The 19,431-nt window shown below is 44.2% G+C and overlaps 1 protein-coding gene across 1 annotated transcript in view; it reads right to left on the reverse strand.

Annotated features, from left to right (window-relative positions):
* Nucleotides 1-19,431, reverse strand: part of MED27 (mediator complex subunit 27) — a 222,344-nt gene that overhangs the window by 79,718 nt on the left and 123,195 nt on the right. The window contains exon 4 of the mRNA XM_070454851.1: nt 1,685-1,778. Within this exon, the coding sequence (XP_070310952.1) occupies nt 1,685-1,778 (94 nt within the window). The remainder of the gene's footprint in view (nt 1-1,684; nt 1,779-19,431) is intronic.

The raw sequence follows: 19,431 nt of genomic DNA on the forward strand, positions 1-19,431 counted from the left end.
CCCCTGAACTCTCATCAGCCTATTAAAACAGAAGCTTGGTGAGAAAGCAGATGAGGCTGACAGGTCATTGTGAAATAAACGCCCACTCTCTCACGTGGAAATAACTCTAATATCTTAACCCTGTTTACCCAGAATCCAGTTCTCTCTGCTCATTCCCATCAATGCCAAATTCCTACCTTCATCAGGAAATGGAAGCCCAATGACCCAGAAATAATCTGAGCAGACCTATCTTGCTGCAGATGCTTTCGTTTTTATCTTCATTAACTCTTTGGTCCCTGTCAAGCATCCTGGAAGCAGGATTTATGTTTCGGCCGCTGGGTCTAGAGGATCTTAACACGTAGACAATCTGTATGTTTAACAGGGGGCAGAAAATACTGTATGTTTTGTAGACAGGTACAAATTGTTTTCTTTTTCTAGTGAAAGAACACCATGTTATCTCATTCACTGTATTTTTTAACTGCAAGAATTTTACAGAAAAGTAGCATGTCACCCAGATGAATGTCACTTAATTTTTTCTCACATGAAATCCCACCCATTTAACAATCCTATGTCTTTCCCCCTCTTAAGAGAGAGGCTTCCCTGGTGGCTCAGTGGTGAAGAATCCGCCTGTCGGTGCAGGAGACACGGCTCCAATCCCTGATCTGGAAGATCCCACAGGCCTTGGAGCAGTTCAGCCCATGCACCACAGCTGCCGAAGCCCTCGTGCTCTAAAGCCTGTGCTCTGTGAAAAGAGAAGTCACCGCAACGAGAAGCCAGCGCACTGTGACTGGAGAGCAGCCCCCGCTCGCCACGACGAGAGAAAAGCCTGCCCGGCAATGAGGACCCAGCACAGCCACAAACAGTTATTTACACACACACTAAGTCTGCCCTCTTCAGGCAAATGGACTGAGTGAATACTCACTCATCCTGGGTGACTGGGTATTTGTAAAAGTTCACGAAAGTAAAATGCTAAAGTCCAGGAAATTTACACTAGGCCACAGAGCAGCAGTGCTGGCGAGACGTAGAAAGCACTCAATCCTGAAGCTTGCCTCCATGATGGCCACCAAAAACCTTGCTCTTACTCAGTTAATTCTTCTTTTCTGCGAATGTGGAGGCTCCTCAGTATCTGTGCTCTTCAACTGTGTATTAGGACACAGAGCATCAGAAAATCATCTCACCACTGAAGTCTTTGGTGACTTCACACCTGTCTTTGGTGAATTTATGCAAATACACACATCAGTGGTGAGGTCACGGGGTCAACTTGCTCAGAGCAGAGTCACATCAGAAACAAAATCAGAAACCGTCAGTGATCAGGTCGCACACACTTGCTTCAAATACGGAATGAACTTTATAAATGATTTCCTGTAAAACCTGTTTCTGTTTTAAGAGGCTGTTTTTATCAGCAAGATCCAACAGGCGAGCATTTCCATTATCTTTGGGATACTACAAAAGAGATTCACCAAAACCCATGAACTGACAGGTGATGGAGTCTCACGCTGTACTTCCTGTCTGGGTAACTCTTAGGTGGGCTCTGGGATTTCATTCAAAAGCAATGAATCCACATTCAGAATTTTTAACCTAGAGAATGCCAGTAAAGAGAAGAAACACACTCTTCACCATCAAACTGTGACTGAATTTCCATTCCCGAGCTCTGACAACACAGGAATGTGCACATGGCCCTACAAACAGGTCAGACAGAACTTACCAGAAGCATGGCAGATGTTCCATTGGGTCTGGACAAGTGGATGGTCATTTCAGGGAACATCCGGTCGATGCGGCTGATCACATCATCAACATATCTGGGAGGAAGAAACACACATGTAAGAGCTGGAGCCCCAGTCCAGGAGGCACAAACCCACAGTGTGCCAGAGGCTGCTCTTCTCAGCTAAGTCTTCATTACTGGGATACTTTTTAAGAAGGCCAGTGGGGTTTAGGAGGCTTTTTTTTTTTTTTAAAGCAAAAATATGACTCCCTAGTTCCTCCTCTTGCTTTCCAGAACCATCCTTTTTTTTTTTTTAGTGATTTCTTTTGCTATTTACCTCCATATTTCCACGTGATGTGTTTTTAATGCCAGTCTTGATCTTTCATTTTAAGGTATGACGTTGTGGCTTTTCTCTATAGATCGGAATTTAATCCCGCCACCTTCCTGGCGGCTGGGCTCCACTGACTGGGGCCCCTCCCTCTGTCCCCTGGTTTAGGGTTGGAACTGGCTTCCTGTTTTGCTCACCTCTGTTTGCTTCTTGCGTCCTGCTTCCTTCTCATCTCAATCACTTCAACAGTCAATTCTCTGGATTAAATTCCTTCTGTTTTAAATACCTGAAGTCATTCCCATTTTTCAGGTTTGAGGCTAACAAATTCAAATTACATCACAATTTTTGCTTAAATCAGTATTTATTGTTCACGTTCTAAAATATTTGCTTATTTTTTTAAGGGCTTTATTGAATTTGTTACGGTATTGTTTCTGCTTTATGTTTTGGTTTTTCTAGAAGGAGGCAGGCAGGCTATCTTAACTCCATGGCCCCCTGCTTTGGAAGGCAAAGTCTTAACCCCTGGACTGTCAGGGACATCCCATCTGCATGTTTTTAATAAATGAGCCACACAGTGGCTCATGGATACATTTACTTACAGTTTTTTGTTTTTTTGTTTTATTGGATTTTTACTCGATTAGTTTTCTCTGTACCTATTACAAATTTTCCCCTTAAACTCCCTACCTGACTCTAAAACTTCTCTCACTATGGTCAAATATATCAGACAATCTATCAGTTGCCATTTTTTTTCTGGAAACATCCCTCTGAAAGGCAGTCTTCTGTTTTTCTGGCCCAAATGGAACCTGTATCTCTTAAGATTTAATAATCATTGAGATTACCAACACTAAGCACTTAGCATGGCATATACTAAAACCTCAAAAATTACAAACACTTTCACTGGACTATCATGGGCATTATGGGTAGTCTGCAAAGATGCCCACTCTTTGCAGGAAGACTCCCTCCCACCTCCACTGCCCCAGTGGAAGCCCACTGAGGACACGCCAACCCACAGCATCAGCAGAGTGAGAGCTGGGTTTGGTTCAGATTTTCGGAGAGGAGAATCATAGAAGCATTTGTGCTCACTGTCCACAGTCACGTGACACAAAGGGGATGCAGAATACAACAGCTGAGACTCAAAACTATCTGTTAAGGCTTTTACATTTGATTTTATACCCATCGGATACAACAAATTAAATTACATGTCTATGAGATCAGGGACATGTAAAACCTATGTTCTCTTGGGGAAAGAGAGAGATTAGCTCTCCACTCACAACATGAACAGACTTTAGTGTGAAACCTGGCGCTCATCAGAGACAGCAGACAACACAATGCCGTGACTATAAACATATAAACTGTGGGGAGTCAGAAAGTAATCTCACTGATTAACTCATCAGGTTTTCCTTAGAGAACACTCCATGCAGTTTTAGACTTCAAGTTGACAAAGGAGGAGAACTCTAGAAGGCCCAGTGGTGAGGAATGATGCTAGGAAGACCAGAACAAAGATGTGTGAGAAGAGGTGGACATGTCTTCAAGGCTACTTGCCCCTGCACAAGAGGGCTACCTGCAGGGAGACTCAACATATTCTTCAAGCATGTAAATAACTTTAACAAACTCAGGTACCACACAGTCATCTTCCACCTTGAGAAAGGACCATAAGAGGAGGCTGTGGCATTAAAAAGCAGACTAGCTCAGAAAGAAAAGAGGTGTAAGAGGTACTGCTTAAAGGCAGGGCCCTACGAAGCCCTATTTCTGTAGACTTTGAAAATGGTTTAGAAAACAATCTTTCCTGGATGGCTAAGAGGAAGACTGACAAAGACATCATCTCCATGGTCCTTCCTAGATTTACAGTTTCATGATGCATAACCTTGGCTCTAAGCTTAAATGCTACAAGGAGATGAAAAGATGAAGAGAGGAGGAAATGAACTCATTTTTCATTACTGTCTCCTGTTTCTGGAGATGGTGGAAGACACATGGCAAGATTCATGTCAAAAGTTGACACCAGGTCACTGGAAACATCTTTGCATTTACATACTTCTTTGCTAACTCTATGTGTATGGTTTAAACTCGGTTCTTTCAGACTCAGCAGGAAGCAAAAACCTGCTCTCCTGTGTGGATAGAGGTCATTGCTAAGTATATGCTAATGGGGAGGGGGATTGGCAATGCCTTCTGAACGAATCCTCAATCAATAGCCATCATAGTTCTGGACAGCAGAATGCAAATGAACATGCAGAACTTCAGCACAAAGGTATCTTAATCTGCTTTCCCATATACCGTTCACCTTGAAGGGACTACTTTCTAGAACACTTGTGTCTCCAGTAGGCTGAACTTGGGGATAGGTAGGCTAGGTGATGATTCCAGAACCAAGTTCAGGGTGTAGACTTTCAGCATACTAAGCCAACTACCTAACTTGCTTTCAGCACGAGCCAGAGTTCTGAAAGGGCAGATGATAAATGTTTCTGGCCATTTCTGGAATCCTTTATATGTGAACTCTTCACTTGCAAAGGAAGGCCATGGAGGGAGAAAAGAGTTCCTAGAAGAAATGCCTAACGTGGACACAGGGAAGCAGGGAGGGCTGGGGCAGTATTTTTTTGTTCCCTCTCCAACCAGTGATCTCAGATGAAGCTCAGCAAGCTCGATCCAAAGATTTTATTAAGCACAAATGCATTTCAAGGAGACTGATTTTCCTTCCCACACCTAACATAAAGGAGATGCAAATTTCCTTTTCACAGGTGACATAATGTATTTGCCAAAAAGAGAAAAAGTCAGCTGCATCTTTCACTGAGGAAAACAATGTCTAAATCCTAGAAGCAAAGAAGCAAAACATTTCATTTTCAAGTAGACCCAACCTTCAAATCACAAATCCCCCACTAGTGACTTGACAGAAATAAGGGAAGTTTGGAACGACAAGTTAAAAAGCTGGAGGCTGAGGAGATGACATTTTCCTTCTGCCGGGGCTGGGGGCTGTTCTGGCAGGGCGTCCTGGTTTCCTCTCTGGCAGCACCCCCCGGCCAGTGTGCCCCGCCAGCCATGCCAGCGCGTGCAGGGCTGGGCGTGAAGGGCCAGGACAGGTAGGAACAGCGCGCTCCCCGCCCTCCCACACACCACCATATGTTCTACTCTGCTCTGCGGCAGGATCGAATTACTTTCCTTTTTACCTTTGGAATATAGGCAAACAAGCGCAGCAGCGGTGACTAGTTTACACTTGAGCAGACGTGGTGCGGAACGACATTAATTTAGTGCCAAATTGAGCAGTGAGTCACAATTTGCACATATCTGTCAACCTGTTAACAGGGTAATAACTTGGAAAGATTGCTGTTCCTATTTACATTACAGAGGCCTTTCGAAAACGGAGAGCTGCTTGGTTCTCCCTCCATGAAGCTCGCAGCCCATCAGCTGGCTGGTGGGCCAAGAACCAGGCTTTTAGAAACATAAACTCCTAGAAATCACAGGTTCAGATCAAGGTGTGATTCATAGATTCTGTATTTTCAGGTAGAAAATGAATCCTTAAGCAATTAAGAGAATTTCATTTCCCTGTCCTGCCCCCCCAGTTACAGTCAGACTCTCAATGGTTTCTGATTCAATTTCCTTCGTGCATCTGACGGTTCCTTCTCAGGGTTTCCACAGGCTTCCTTAGCACCAAGTTTCAGTCTCAACTATTGCAACATCTCTGCTTCATCAGAAACAATCATGCCGTTCTCAGGTTCCTAACGTTCATCTCTGACACCCTATAAACCTTGTTCTCTTCTGATTTTCTTCAAGGAGCATGGCCTCCTCCTGTAAGTGTCTTTAGTCAAGAGAATTCACGCTGGGACCCCAGAGGTCCTCTTACTCAGTGTCCCTGTCGATCTAGGGACGTAACAGCATCTCCAAGAGGTGGTTTGCTTAAGTCAACAGCCCTGGAGCACAGTTCACACGGCAGCCCCGCTCACTGCTGGACTCCCAGGCTGCTTGCAACCCACTGGCCAGGGCCTTCACCCAATGCCCCCTCAGTCTCGAGCCTTGTGAAGCCACACACAGACACTTCCTTTGAACTCTAAGGCTTTCTGCAAACACATAAAAGACTATCAGGCCTTCCGGCTCATCAGTGCTTTTAACTCTTATCTTGGGTCACAGATCCCTTTCAGAAGGTGCTGAAAACAAAAACACATGTCTGCACACAGTTTTACATACAACTCTCTGCAGTTTATAGGTCCCTTAAAGTCCATTCATGGACCCCAAGTTCAGAATAACTTCTCTAGACCTGTTCTAAAATGGAGGTATCTGGTTCTCTTCTTTGTTCCTTTCTGAATGGTAAACTGTACAGTATTTTTCAATAAAGCTATCTTCACCTTAGAAATAAATATGTATCAGCCTACAAGTGAACACACTGAAGTGTTATATGGGGGTACAATGGATCTCCTAGCTCTGATCATCTTAAAATCATGCTTCCATGTTGGAGTTCAAGGTTAATGTTTGTTCTTAAACTACTGCCTCTCACTGCTAATCTTTTCAACAAAGGCAAAGACCTACTTCTGTGACCTTTGAGGTCACCTGATAGTGAGTAAACCTTTCTGCCCTGACAGCCACATCATACCTGAGCTTTACGGAACCTCTGTGCTTCTATAAAGAAAGAACCCCCTGCCTTCTGCATCACCCCTAAAGGCATAAGTCAGGGGTGAACTCAACCTCTAGTCCTAGGAGGCCAAGTCCAGGTGCTGGTCTGGCCCCACCTCCTCTCTCCATGACCCCAGCAGGCTGGCAGCACCTTACACCAGGGCACATTCTGCATTCTCTGCCTGGAGGATTTGTCTGGTAACTCCTCCTACTCCCATACCCAGCTCAGCTTTGGGCTGCAGCTTGAAGGACACTTCCTCGGGGAAACCATCTCTGACATGCCTCCCGGGCCCCCATCACTCAGTGACCTTCATCTCACCTCTATGGCACTTTTTAATCCTCTCTGTGACTCCTGTCCCAGCTGTAATTAAGCAATTTTTCCAAGTGATTATTTGTTTAATGTCTATCTCCCCAACAGGTTTCTCCATGGAATCACATTACCGCTTTCTTTAGAAAGGCGGAATCCCAGCACATGGCCACGGTACCTGGCACCCACCAGACAGTCCTCAAATATTTGCCCAAGAAAGAGACAGGACATTCAAAGTAAGCTATGCAGATGCCAGTCAGGCAGTTATGAAACAACTACAACACAACATTCTCTTCAGCAGATGAAGATCTGAGGTGTTGAAGAGTTCACTACATTAGCCAGCAAAATTCACTACCAGCAGCAGCCACAGAGCCCCGCAGAAGCAACCTCAAAGAAGGCGAGAGAGATGCTTCCAAGTCTTACTGCTTAAGACGTGGCTACAAAACCCCTGCATCTGTTTTAGGAGAAGCTCGATACCTCCTGGAAGCAGGAGCCTTCTGAAGATGTACACTGTGTTATCAACAAGCCAGTTTCCAAATGCTGCTTTTAATGAACTAATTAATTCTGCAAAAACATTAGTACAAAGATGCGTGCTACCAAATCGGGACCACAATACCCCCAAACGATAGCAAGAAAGAACGTGGAAGACATTTCTAAAGATACCGGTTTTGTAAAATGTTAGTTCTCTCCCCTACACAATGAAATACATGGCAAAGCATTTGTCATTAAAGCCTTAAAATAACTTGCTGGACAGATGGCTTAGCTCTCTATAAAGTCTGACCCCTCCTCAAAAGAAAAAAACAACAACCAACAAACCTGGACTCCAGCCAGTGATCCCGTATTAGCGAGATGTTTAGCAGCTCGAACCAGATATTTAAATAGCATTTACCCCACACGGTGGATACAATACATGCTGTTCATTTTCTCCACCCATACAAAATCTTAAAGTTAGGAATGCATATATTAATAAACCACCTTCTTGGGGAAAGGGTAATGCCCAGGAGATAACAAAAAGGGAGCAATTTACACTGTCTGAAATTGATTTAAGATTTTCCTCTACACCTGTCCAAGAATGATGAGACCGAGTGGACTTTGCCGGTGGGTGGAAACAGGAGGAGGTTTGTTTAATTACTTTATAAGAATGAGATTGCCTAAAACTCCAACTATTAATCTCAGTATGCTGAAGAAACAGAATTGGGAACTTAGGTCAAGCTTGCTCACTCCTCCCAATTTGGTCAAACTTCTCAGGCTTGTAAAATATTGGAATCAACATGTTTATGAAAGGAGTTTAGTAGTTCTCTAACTGTACATTAAGAATGAAGACTAGATGAGTTGGGGGCTTCCCTGGTGGCTCAGTGGTACAGAATTTGCCTACCATTGCAGGAGACGCAGGTTCAATCCCTGGGTTGGGAAGATCCCCTGGAGGAGGACATGGCAACCCACTCCAGTATTCTTGCCTGGAGAATCCCAAGGTCAGAAGAAGCTGGTGGGCTACAGCCCATGGAGTCACACAGAGTCGGACATGACTGAAGTGACTAAGCAGCAGGTGGTGGTCTAGTCAATAAGTTGTGCCCGACTCTTTCGACCCCATGGACTGTAGCCTGCTGGGCTCCTCTATCCTCAGGCGAGAATACTGGAGTGGGTTGCCATTTCCTTCTCCAGAGGATCTTCCTGACCCAGGAATCGAACCTGGGTCTCCTGCATTGCAGACAGATTCTTTACTGACAGAGCTATGAGGGAAGTCATAAGCAGCAGATGAGTTACAGACAAAAGGAGTAGCTTAGATCTCTCCACTATCTCTCACTACACCCCCTCCCTTACCACTTCTACCCAACTAGCTACCTACCTACTGTTAGCCTCCTTCAAGAAAAGGTACTCAGGGACTTCCCTGGCAGTCCAGGGGTTAAGAATCCGCCTTCCGATGCAGGGGTCACAGGTTCCAATCCCTAGCTGGGGAACTAAGATCCCACATCCCTCGGGGCAACTAAGCCCCAAGGTGTGCAGCAGCTGCTGAGCTCACGTCCCCTGGAGCCCGTGAGCCACAACAAAGAGCCCACACAGCCAAAGATAAATAGTAATAGTCCAGAGCATCTGTGTCTTACCAAAGGAAAGAAAAGACACTCAAGACTTCAAAGTCTCTTTATGGAAACTCAACACCTAAGCAGATACAGATCAGGAAGGCATGCTTCCTTGGAGGGGAGCTGCAGCCAGGCCGCGGACATAGAAGAGCGGCTTCTTCTTCTTCTCCCTGAACAGCCGATGAACCTGGAACTACGTCGGTGTGTAACCTGAAGAATCATCTGGGCAAGCAAACAAAAGCCACCTCCATTTCCATAAGGTGAAATAAATGCACACTCACCACCTACTGACATACAGAGTCTAGACTCCCTTCTTCTATTAGGTACAAGCAGCCCAGTAAGCCCTGGGTATGTATGAATTGGAACATGTAGAAAACACCATCATAGAGACAGAATTTTTCCTATACTATCCTAGTTTGTAACTATCCCTATTATATCTATTAACAAATATCTATTGAGTGCCTTGAGCTTCCCTGGTGGCTGAGTGGTGAAGAATCCACCAGTAATGCAAGAGTCTCGGTTTGACCCCTGGGTCGGGAAGATCCCCTGGAGGAGGACACGGCAACCCACTCCAGTGTTCCTGCCTGGGAAACCCCACGGACAGAGGAGCCTGGGGACAGTCCCTGGGGTCACAAAGAGCTGGACACGACCGGGTGACTAAGCCATCAAAACAGAGAGGCGGTGCGCACTCCGGCAGCACAGAGACTACAACACGGAGGGGTGAAGGGTTTGCTTTGCAAACTAGCCCTGCTGTATCTATTAACAAATATATAATGAGTGTCTACAGTTGTCAATAATGACTGTTTTCAGGGAATGATCTCAAGTATCTAGGATTAAAAAACAAAACAAAACTGGAATGGAAGGTGGGACGGAGGTTCAAGAGGGAGGGGACATATGTGTACCTATGGCTGATTCATGCTGATGTCTGGCAGAAACCAACGCAACAATGTAAAGCAATTCCTGCAGTGCAGGAGACCCATGTTCGACCCCTGGGTCGGGACGATCCCCTGGAGAAGGAAATGCAACCCACTCTAGTATTCTTGCCTGGGAAATCCCATGGACAGAGGAGCCTGGGAGACTATAATCCGTGGGGTCGCAAAGTTGCTTGGACACAACTCACTCACTGGCTAAAAATAAATTAATTTTGAAAAACATTGTATTAGCTGGCTCCCTGCAGGCTTTTTCTGGAGGGATGGGTCCAGCCTGTGCTTTCTGCTGGAGGAGTCAGGCTGAGCAGGAATGCACGCCTTGCTTTCCAGTTTCCAAAGCACTTGTGTGTTCTTTATCTCATTCGATCCCTCACCAAGTCTGTAAAACAAGAAGGGCAAGTGCAAAACTCCTGCTTTATAAACAACAGAAAACACGAGGTTAAGTGGCCTGCCCGAGGTGACAGCACAGAGTGGCTGAGCCGGCCTTAGACTGGACCTCTCTGATCCCCACCCCAGGGTTTCCCTCCTCCCGCCCCGAGGCAGTTTACAGGTCTGGGAGGACCGCAGGGAAAAAGCAGACTGCCCCATTCTCATTCCCCAGACTTAATAAGATGACTGAGAAAGTGAGGGGTGGTGTACTGACAAAATGGAATCAGTCTATGGTTTTCCCTCTTCCCAATCATTCAGTGAATACCCACTAGCCTCACTGGGCCCAGGGACACAGGGATGCTCTGGTGGTCTCCACCCTCTCAGGGCTTACATTTCATTTGGTTACAAGGCATCTTCCTTCAGAAAAAAACAGGATAGCTAAGTTAAAGTTCCTTCCATTCTCCTGTTGGGAGGAAAATTAAAGTGCAAAGTTGGTAGGCTACAGGAAGGGGCGGAAAAGTGAATACATTTTTCGGTTTTATTTTATGTTAATAACTAGGAGGTAGACATTTTTCTCAGATTCTGTTCTTCATGCATTAAAAAATTCATTTAGATACTTGTGGGTCCTAGCTTTCCCTAAAATGTTTAAACAAGGTATTAAGCTTAGGGAAGAATTTATAGCTTCATTCAGCCCTTCCATGTTACAGAGAGGGGGGCGGGGAAAATCCCAAACAAAAAATCCACATTGAGCTTTCCAACAAGACCAATCAACAAGCTGTTAAATCAGTCACCAATGTCAGAGCTGCAAAAATGACCCCTGGAGCTCACAGCTCACTCACGCTCTCACATTGGGCTCCAGTATCCAAACTCTTCCCACAGGGGAAGGGCTGGCTTGGGCTATTACTGCACGGGTCCCTGGGGTTCCCACACCTGCTGGCACCTTTAGAAACAGTCCCTTTAGTAAAGACCTCTCACACTCGAAATCGTCCCTCTGCTGGAGTCTCCTCCTGGAACAATAAAAGATTCTCCTCAAACAAATCCTATGACACTAAAACCAACCCTGCAATTCTGCTAGAGCAAGAAAGCTGAAAAACCGTTCAATTAATTGAGAAGACTGATATGACTATTCTAAACTGGTAATGAAGTACAACTTTACAGACACTCTGCTTACTTAATGCAACATCATTCATCAACAAGTATCTCCTGGGGTGTTATAACCATTGGATGTGGCTAGTTTTGAAATTCATGGCATTTAAACACAATCATGGAATCATAATGAAAGTATCTGCCTCCCTGAGAATCAGTCTGCTCCTCTTCCTACGGCTCCTTCCTCCTTAAATGCACCACGCCCCTCCACACTGCAGACACACACCGTTCCTTCACAGACCACCACCAAGGGACAGTTTGTTTTCCCTCCAAGTTCACTGTCCAGTTCACATTTGCCCCAGGGCAACAATTTTCAGAACGTGACGTGAAACTCACAGATTGGTGTGTGGTATGGACAAACATTTGCCTTAAAAGAAAAGAAAAATTATTTATTGACTGATGGCTGTACCAGCACATGTGGGATCTTAGTTCTCTGACCAGGAATCACACACACATGTCCTGCATTGGACATGCAGTCTTAACCACTGGACCACCAGAGCCGTCCCATATGGATGAACACTTTCAACTTAAATCTATGTATATTGGGAAAGACCCTGACACTGAGAAAGACTGAAGGCAAAAGGAAACGGTGGAGACAGAGGACGAGATGATCAGAAAACAACACCGACTCAATGGATGTGTATTTGAGTAGACTCAGGGATAGTGGAGGACAGAGGAGCCTGGCATGCTGCAGTCCATGGAGTCACGAAGAGTTGGAAATGCCTTAGCCACTGGACAACAACAACAGCAACAACATACAGAAAAGCATATAAGTAGCAAATAAAACCTGTGATTTCATAGACATCGTTTCTTGGAATGAGAGTAAGTTTTAAAAAATGAGTTTATTTAGAGAAAAATATGGAACTAATAGAATAGCTGACTAAAGATTATAGCAAACATCCTATGAGAGATTAAAAATGACTGCATTTAGAAACACTCTTCAAATAAACCAGGTAATTAAACAGCTTTGTTTTGAAAGGTTTTGCTTATCTTTTAGATTGTGGGGTTTTTTTAATTCTAAATGAATATTTACTTTGGACCTTAAAAAACTTTTGTCACTCATACATCTGGAGCTATTGAAAACAGGATATGGATAAAGCATCCTCAGAGGGGCGAGGTGTTTAGGTCAGCAATACAGTGAAGCAAAGGCCGTGCTGATCAATCACCCTGGGCGCTGACTCCACAAGAACATGCATCTGGGAATCTGCCACGGGAGCACGAGACAGAGACCGCCTTCACAGAAAATAAAATGGCTTTCAGTCCGGCACCAGCATGCATGGCCACTGGCTCCAACATTCTTTTTGCCACCCTCCAAAGGAGTGAAAAACTATACCAGAACACAGTTCTCCAGTGGAGCCAAATCTAGGATTCTACCCATGGCAGGTGATGCTTAAGGCAGCCTGAACAAACTCTCAGGGGGCACCCCCGACAGGATTACGGTGGACTCACAGAACCAGAGCCAACTCAACATTTATCATATTACCCTACACCGAGAAATCTTGCAGTAGTCTTTCAAATCACGGCTGAGAGAATCCTGGGTCGGGTGTGGAAAGGTCTGGGCTCTCTCCTAGTCTCCGCTCACTCAGGCTACAATGGGCAAAACAGCTAGTCCTGCCACCTCTGATCGCCTCCTCTTTGGACGGGATGAGCTCAACAGGTCCTTCCAGATCTAGTCAATGCAGCACCCACTTCCTAAGAGCTTACTATATACACAAAGAAGCGATTTCACAGTTTCCAAAGACTGTCTGTCTTCGAATGGTACATATGATAATTATTATAGAAAATGTAATGAATCAGAATACCCTATTCCTTAACCTTTGTGAATAACTGAAATCTACTGTACTTTGGTAAAAATTTATCAGGGTTTTAACAGCAGGACTACTTCAAGTATATAGTCCTGGCATAAAACACATTGCCTTTGTCACTGTCTTGGGGGGCCTGTTACTAGAAATGACTGAAGAAATGTATAACTAGAAAGGACTCCCGTAACCAAGTCTTAGGATTCAAGATGAGTCTCTTAACAAGAACCCCAGGAAACAGCAATTCTGTAATCAAGGAAATTTTCAGGAAGGACTCTCTCCACTAGAGTTCACATATGAATATTTACTGCGGCCAAGTGGGCTGCCCTAATGTGGTGAGTAGCATACTCAGAGGGCATGGGTAATTAAAGGGCACATAACAAATACATCTTTCACTTGAGGATCTCAGAATAAAACATTCAAGCGTTTACTTGAATGCCAATGGCTTTAGGAATAGAAGCCAGGAGAATAAGCATCCAGGTCCTTAAATGCTCAAACCTCAGACGCCCAGTCTTATAAACAGAAGACCTGCTACAACCAATGGATGCAAATGTACTCAGACTGGGTTGTCATAAAAGTCACTCCATGTAATTCTCCAAATATCCCCATATACAATTACTCGTGAAGGCTGTAAGTCAGCTCTGACCTGTCAAGGCGGGCGTGTGTGCACATGCATTACACACACACACACACATATTTCAGTGGGCAGAACAGACTGCTCAAGAGTTGAGGACACAGCTCATAGGGATGAAACATCTGTTTCACCTGCTAGCATCTCTCAGTAGTCCTCGACACAGAGGACTTGCCGAATCACCCTGCAAATGAGCCGACAACACAATGGGTCCAGATGAAACGCTCAGAATCTGAAGGATTATGTGTAAAATGAGAGCGAATCAGTTCATCATGGTAAAAACAGGTGCAGTACCAACGTGAATGTTAATTAATGGATGACAAATTGGAGAGTGTGCCTAGAAGATGAACACCCCGAGGAATCCTTTTTGGAAGCAAGGTGGACAAAGACTTCACAAGAGGAAAGAGGCTGTCTCTAACAGAGAGATGACACGCTTACTCCTGAAACATGCAAACGGAAGTTGCTGAGTGAAGATGGATCAACTATTCTTGGTCGATGAGAATAAGAAGACAGAGTTCCAGCAGGGAACACTGAGGTTAAATATTAGGCAAAACTTTACAAACAGAAGGACTGCTAGTAGAGGAGAGAGGCTGCCAGGAGACGCACGGAAATGACCGCCTGTAGAGACATTGAGGGTTAAACTTGACACCTGCCTAATTATACCCGAATTATTCCTGCCACAGTTCAGGAGAACGGGAGAAATGTGCCACCAGAGAGGTCTGCGCTGATCTAAAGAAGGAAGAAAACGAGGAGGTTAAACTCCTGCTTTTCAACACTTTTAACCCTCTGGTAATAAGTGAGGGTTTTACCCACTGGGCAAAACTCTTGACCCTTAAACCCATCACACGCCTTTGAAAACGCTCTGCATCTGCTGCAGCGGGCAAGAAGTCAACACAATGGCGATTGTTTCGGAGAAAAGAAAGGCAGGCTTTCTGGAAGGTGGCGCCGGGTAATACATAGCACACCCAGACAACAGCACTTCTTCCCTGCCTGCCATGCTCTCTGATATTTCTCAGTCTTAATTCAAAGCTTGCTTTCTTTGTTGAGTTCCAAACAGGGGCATATTATTTGTTGTTAAGCAATGTAAAGCGTTTAGGCTTGATTAACATGACCAAGAAACTTTTCATCATTTTCAGGAAGGTTCTAAGGGCCTGCTAACAAGTCTGGGAAATAGGGCTGTTTTGTTTTTGTTTTTTAACAGATTTCTACTGTAAATGATGACTGACCACCAGCCTCTGTGTTCCAAGGCCTAATGAAGGCAGCAGGGTCCAGATCAGATCTCCCACCTTCATTAACTAGCCAAGGAACCCCATGTATGGGGGGGAAACTCTGCTTTCCATGATCCCTTCTCATCTAGGCTGGCAGAGTTCATACGTGTCCACTGGGATTTGAACGCTCTAAGACTAAAAGGTTATCTGCTCACTCTCTGAGATGACAAGATGGAGAGTGTCACTTCCAGCACTTTCTTCCCTCCATGAAAGGGAAGGCACTTAAGTTTATCTCCCTGTTTGGAAATACATTCCAAGAGTTGACAGATTTAAGAATCGGAATAAAGCCCCCCTCCCCCAAATCATATAATTCCAGAGCTAGAACGCAAGTAGGAGAATGGCTAATCCAAGTTCTTTACTCTTTGGAAACAAAACTGGGGCACGGAAACTGATGGGTTTGGATGAAGCCTTCTAGGTGGTTATAGGCAAAGCTGGGATTAGAATGCAGACCTTCTGAATCTCTTCAGGTCCATTTAAGTTACTAACAAAAGGTTTTTGTTTGTTTAGTTGCTAAGTCATATCTGACTTTTTTGACCCATGGACGGGAGCCCGCCAGGCTCCTCTGTTTATGGGATTTCCCAGGCATGAATACTGGAGAGGCTTGTTAATTCCTTCTACCGGGGATCTTCCTGACCCAGGGACTGAATCCACATCTGCACTGCAGATTCTTTACCACTAAGCCACCAGTGAAGCCCTACTAAACATTACGAACCAACAGATCCCCTGGAGAAGGGAAAGGCTACCCACTCCAGTGTTCTGGCCTAGAGGATTCCATGGACTAAATAGTTCATGGGCCCGCAAACAGTCGGATGTGACTGAGCGATTTTCACAAACTCTTCCAAAAGACAGATTTAAGAGCCTCTTAGAGTTATGTGTAAAAAACTTGTCATTGTACTTTTACACTGTGGTTTTTACAATATTCTCATGCACTCTCACTTTTCCAACAATACATTCTGGTCATAGTTTAGATGTACTTGAAATTATGCCACATGGTTTGGAGAAGTAGTCTCGATCTATTTTCAAGCACAGACTCTGAGAAATAATGAGTTTGTGTTAAATGTACTTTTGGATGTACCTGACTCAATCCAGGTAGGGTGCTGCCCCATGCTCGATTAATACCTGGCTTTAGTATTTCTGAAAACCTTTTGGGAAAAAAACAATAATCCAGTTACATGCATTTTTGTAGACTCTCAGCACTCTCTCCTTCAGTGAGGAGGTGAGGCTGGATGAAAATGGAGGAAAATGGTTTTATTTGATGTGGATTTCAAGAAACAGGTTAATGATTTTCACTCCGTAGATACATATGACATTTCAGCATTGATTCAAACATGCTTGATTCATCTATTTTGGTTTGTGAGAAAGTTTCCACTCTAAAAACACAACTTTAAAAAACTGAACATGTGTTTTGAAAACCAGTGCTGCACTGACCAGTAAAATACTGAAGCACGCTGTTCAATGAGACCATTTTCAAGCCATACATCACTTTCTGTTTGGGTCCGACCCAACTGTTTCAAAGTCCATTTTTACAGTGTTCAGGGATAATAGCAACCGTATCATTCACAGGAGCCATGGCCAGTCGATTTCTACAGAGGGTAAATGGAATTTTTCCAAATAGATTAAGTTTTAGTAGAGAGAACAGAGAGCCCCTGGGGTTGGTATTTCTGAAACAAAATGGCCAGAAATTAAGTTTGGATAATTTCAGGGTATATTTTTCAAGTGTGACTGGCTCAAAAGGGGAGGGCGGCCATTTTACACAGGACATTTTAAAGCCCCCAGAAGCAGCAAGCAGAAAAAGATGGGAACAATCAAGACTCCTATATCATAGCAGAAGTATTTCTGATGCTAACAGCTGGGCAGAGGAGACTAAATCCCGGTGGCTGGGCCCAACTCAGCTACTGCTGCCAGACGTTAGGCTGTCCCTCATCTGAGACTGTCCCTCAAAGGTTTCAATGCCTCACGCCTGTCTCTCTTGATACCTGAACTTAATTGTATCCATTTTTATGACTATCTTCTGAAAACAAAGATATATTATTCCTAATAAGAAAACAATCTATTTAGTTAACGTTGTGGGCACCAACTCAAGTCCCTCTGCTTTATATTCATCGTTTCCTTTTCTTTCTTTTTTCTCCTGTTTCTTCTCCTGTTATATAAGCATTGGCTCCTGGCTGTTGTTAGAATGTGTGCTGCGTGTTTCCAAACGCGTTACCCTGACAACCCAGAGAAAATGGGCTCTGAAAGAGGGTCTTGGACACCTGGGAAACTGACACAAGCCACATCAGCGAGGCCAGCTCCCATGTTTCTTGGTTCTTGACTATGTTCCAATTTGTTATGGGGTCAGAAACCAAATGGTGACTAAGTGAAGGTGCCCTTCTATGATGCTGGTGACCCACCCGGCACTAAGTTCCTTGGGTATGACCATGAGCTGATGGAGAAGGCAGCAGAGATGCTGAAAGGAATAAACACATGGGCTCTGGTGAACTTGGGCAAGTAAGTAAACACTGTCTCAGTTTCCTCAACTGCAAATGAGGGTAATGGTTGCACTTAGCTCAGGAGGTTGTTAGGATTAACTAAGGTGTAAAGTCCTTAGAATGGTGCCTGAAACCGCCTGAAACCAGGTAATCACTCAAAAACCAGCAGCTGCCTGTCGTGGTGACAGCGGTATGACAGTGGTGAGGCAGTATCCACACCCCTCTGTGCCTCTGTTAATTCCTTCAATGCCAAGATGGTTGATGAAAATTTCATCCACTGAGGCCAATCATTTGTCAGGCTCACAAACAAAACACCATGGGGGTTTTTAATGATATTAAGAACAGGAGGAAGAAGAGGGGAGTTGGCGAGGTGGGAGCGAATAGGGTGGGGATGAGGGGGTAGACTTTGGTCTTGTGATGCTAGTGCCCACCCCCCCTCAACCTCTCTTACTGGAACCTTGAAGCAAGGATGTGCAATTCTCCTAAGATGGTGATCTGGTTTAGAAAGTGGAAAGCATAATGTTTAAGCACAAGGGATCAAACTGGTCTGCTTTGATGGAGTCCTTTACGACACAAGGACATATTAACCATATTTCAAGCTTTCCCACGGCACTATGCTAATGCACGTTCAATGCTACATTCTAAAATCCCGCAACCCTTCCAGCAATTCCATTCTCAGTTCTTATTTTAAACTCACTGTATTTACATGACTGTACTTTTCTCAGTAAAGGTTTTTTAAAAGGGAAAGCATATAAACTCACAGATATCACATATACATTATGAATCTTATTTATCTGGATCTAGCTATCATTTATAGATATTTTCACTTAATGTAAAAAGGGTTTGGGAAGGTGAAAAAAATTCAGATCCCTTAATCTTTTCTTTTGAAAATAAATTATTCATGAAGCTCTCTGCCTCATTCCCAAATGGTTAGGTTTAAACAATTGCTTAAAGTGCTGTTTTTAACTGAAGAACACATTATTCATAAAGCCTGCAGCCCAGGAAACACTTACTTGCTAACTGGTCATTTCCATCTGATCAATGACTTCACGGTGATGAAACAGACCACAGTGGAAGGTGTTTCCAGCATGAGGCCAGCGACATTAAGAGCCTGCCTCCCATAAACAAAGCAGGTTGGTTAATGGTCACTTTATGGTCCACATATTACCCTGAGAATCTATCACGGTGTGGCTTAGTCAACTTTGTCTGAGATGATCTGGGGTCCTAAGCACAGTGGGAACCTTCCTGTAACAGGTTAATGTATCAATTTATTTATTTCAAATTTGTTCAAGTTGAAAAACCACTGAAGACTTTCCAAGCAATCAGCTCAATAGCCAGAGGGTGAGGCAGTCACAATGGACCTGCTGGTCTCGGCCCTTCTCTGTCATTTACGGCTTCTGGCTCAGTGCTCTGGCTTGTGGGGGGCACTGGAGTGGAGTCCAGCAAGACACAGAGCCTGAACTTCTCTCTGTGGGGTCTACACGTCTACCAAAATCTCAGGCTACCTTACGCTGTAAAGTACAGCTGGGTTTCACTTTTTCTTAAACACAAACCCAAAGTTAATAAACAGTCCAAACAACAATAACAACAAACTACAAAGGATCCCATTTAAAAGCCCAGGCCACCCTCACTTGTTGATATGTATTCTCAAATTTCTCATAAAAAAATGTCACTCACATTAGATCTCACCATCCCTCCTCCCCACAAATCCAGAGGAATTCTCTTTTTAAATTAGCATCTTTCAAACATTAACCCTCCAGCGCAGAGTAACCAAGCATGACGATAATCAGAGATTCGGGAGTCTAATGATTCTTGGTAACCATGTCTATCTAGAGGG

This window comes from Odocoileus virginianus, chromosome 2, assembly GCF_023699985.2.
Source record: "Odocoileus virginianus isolate 20LAN1187 ecotype Illinois chromosome 2, Ovbor_1.2, whole genome shotgun sequence".
In the NCBI taxonomy this organism is placed as follows: domain Eukaryota; kingdom Metazoa; phylum Chordata; class Mammalia; order Artiodactyla; family Cervidae; genus Odocoileus; species Odocoileus virginianus.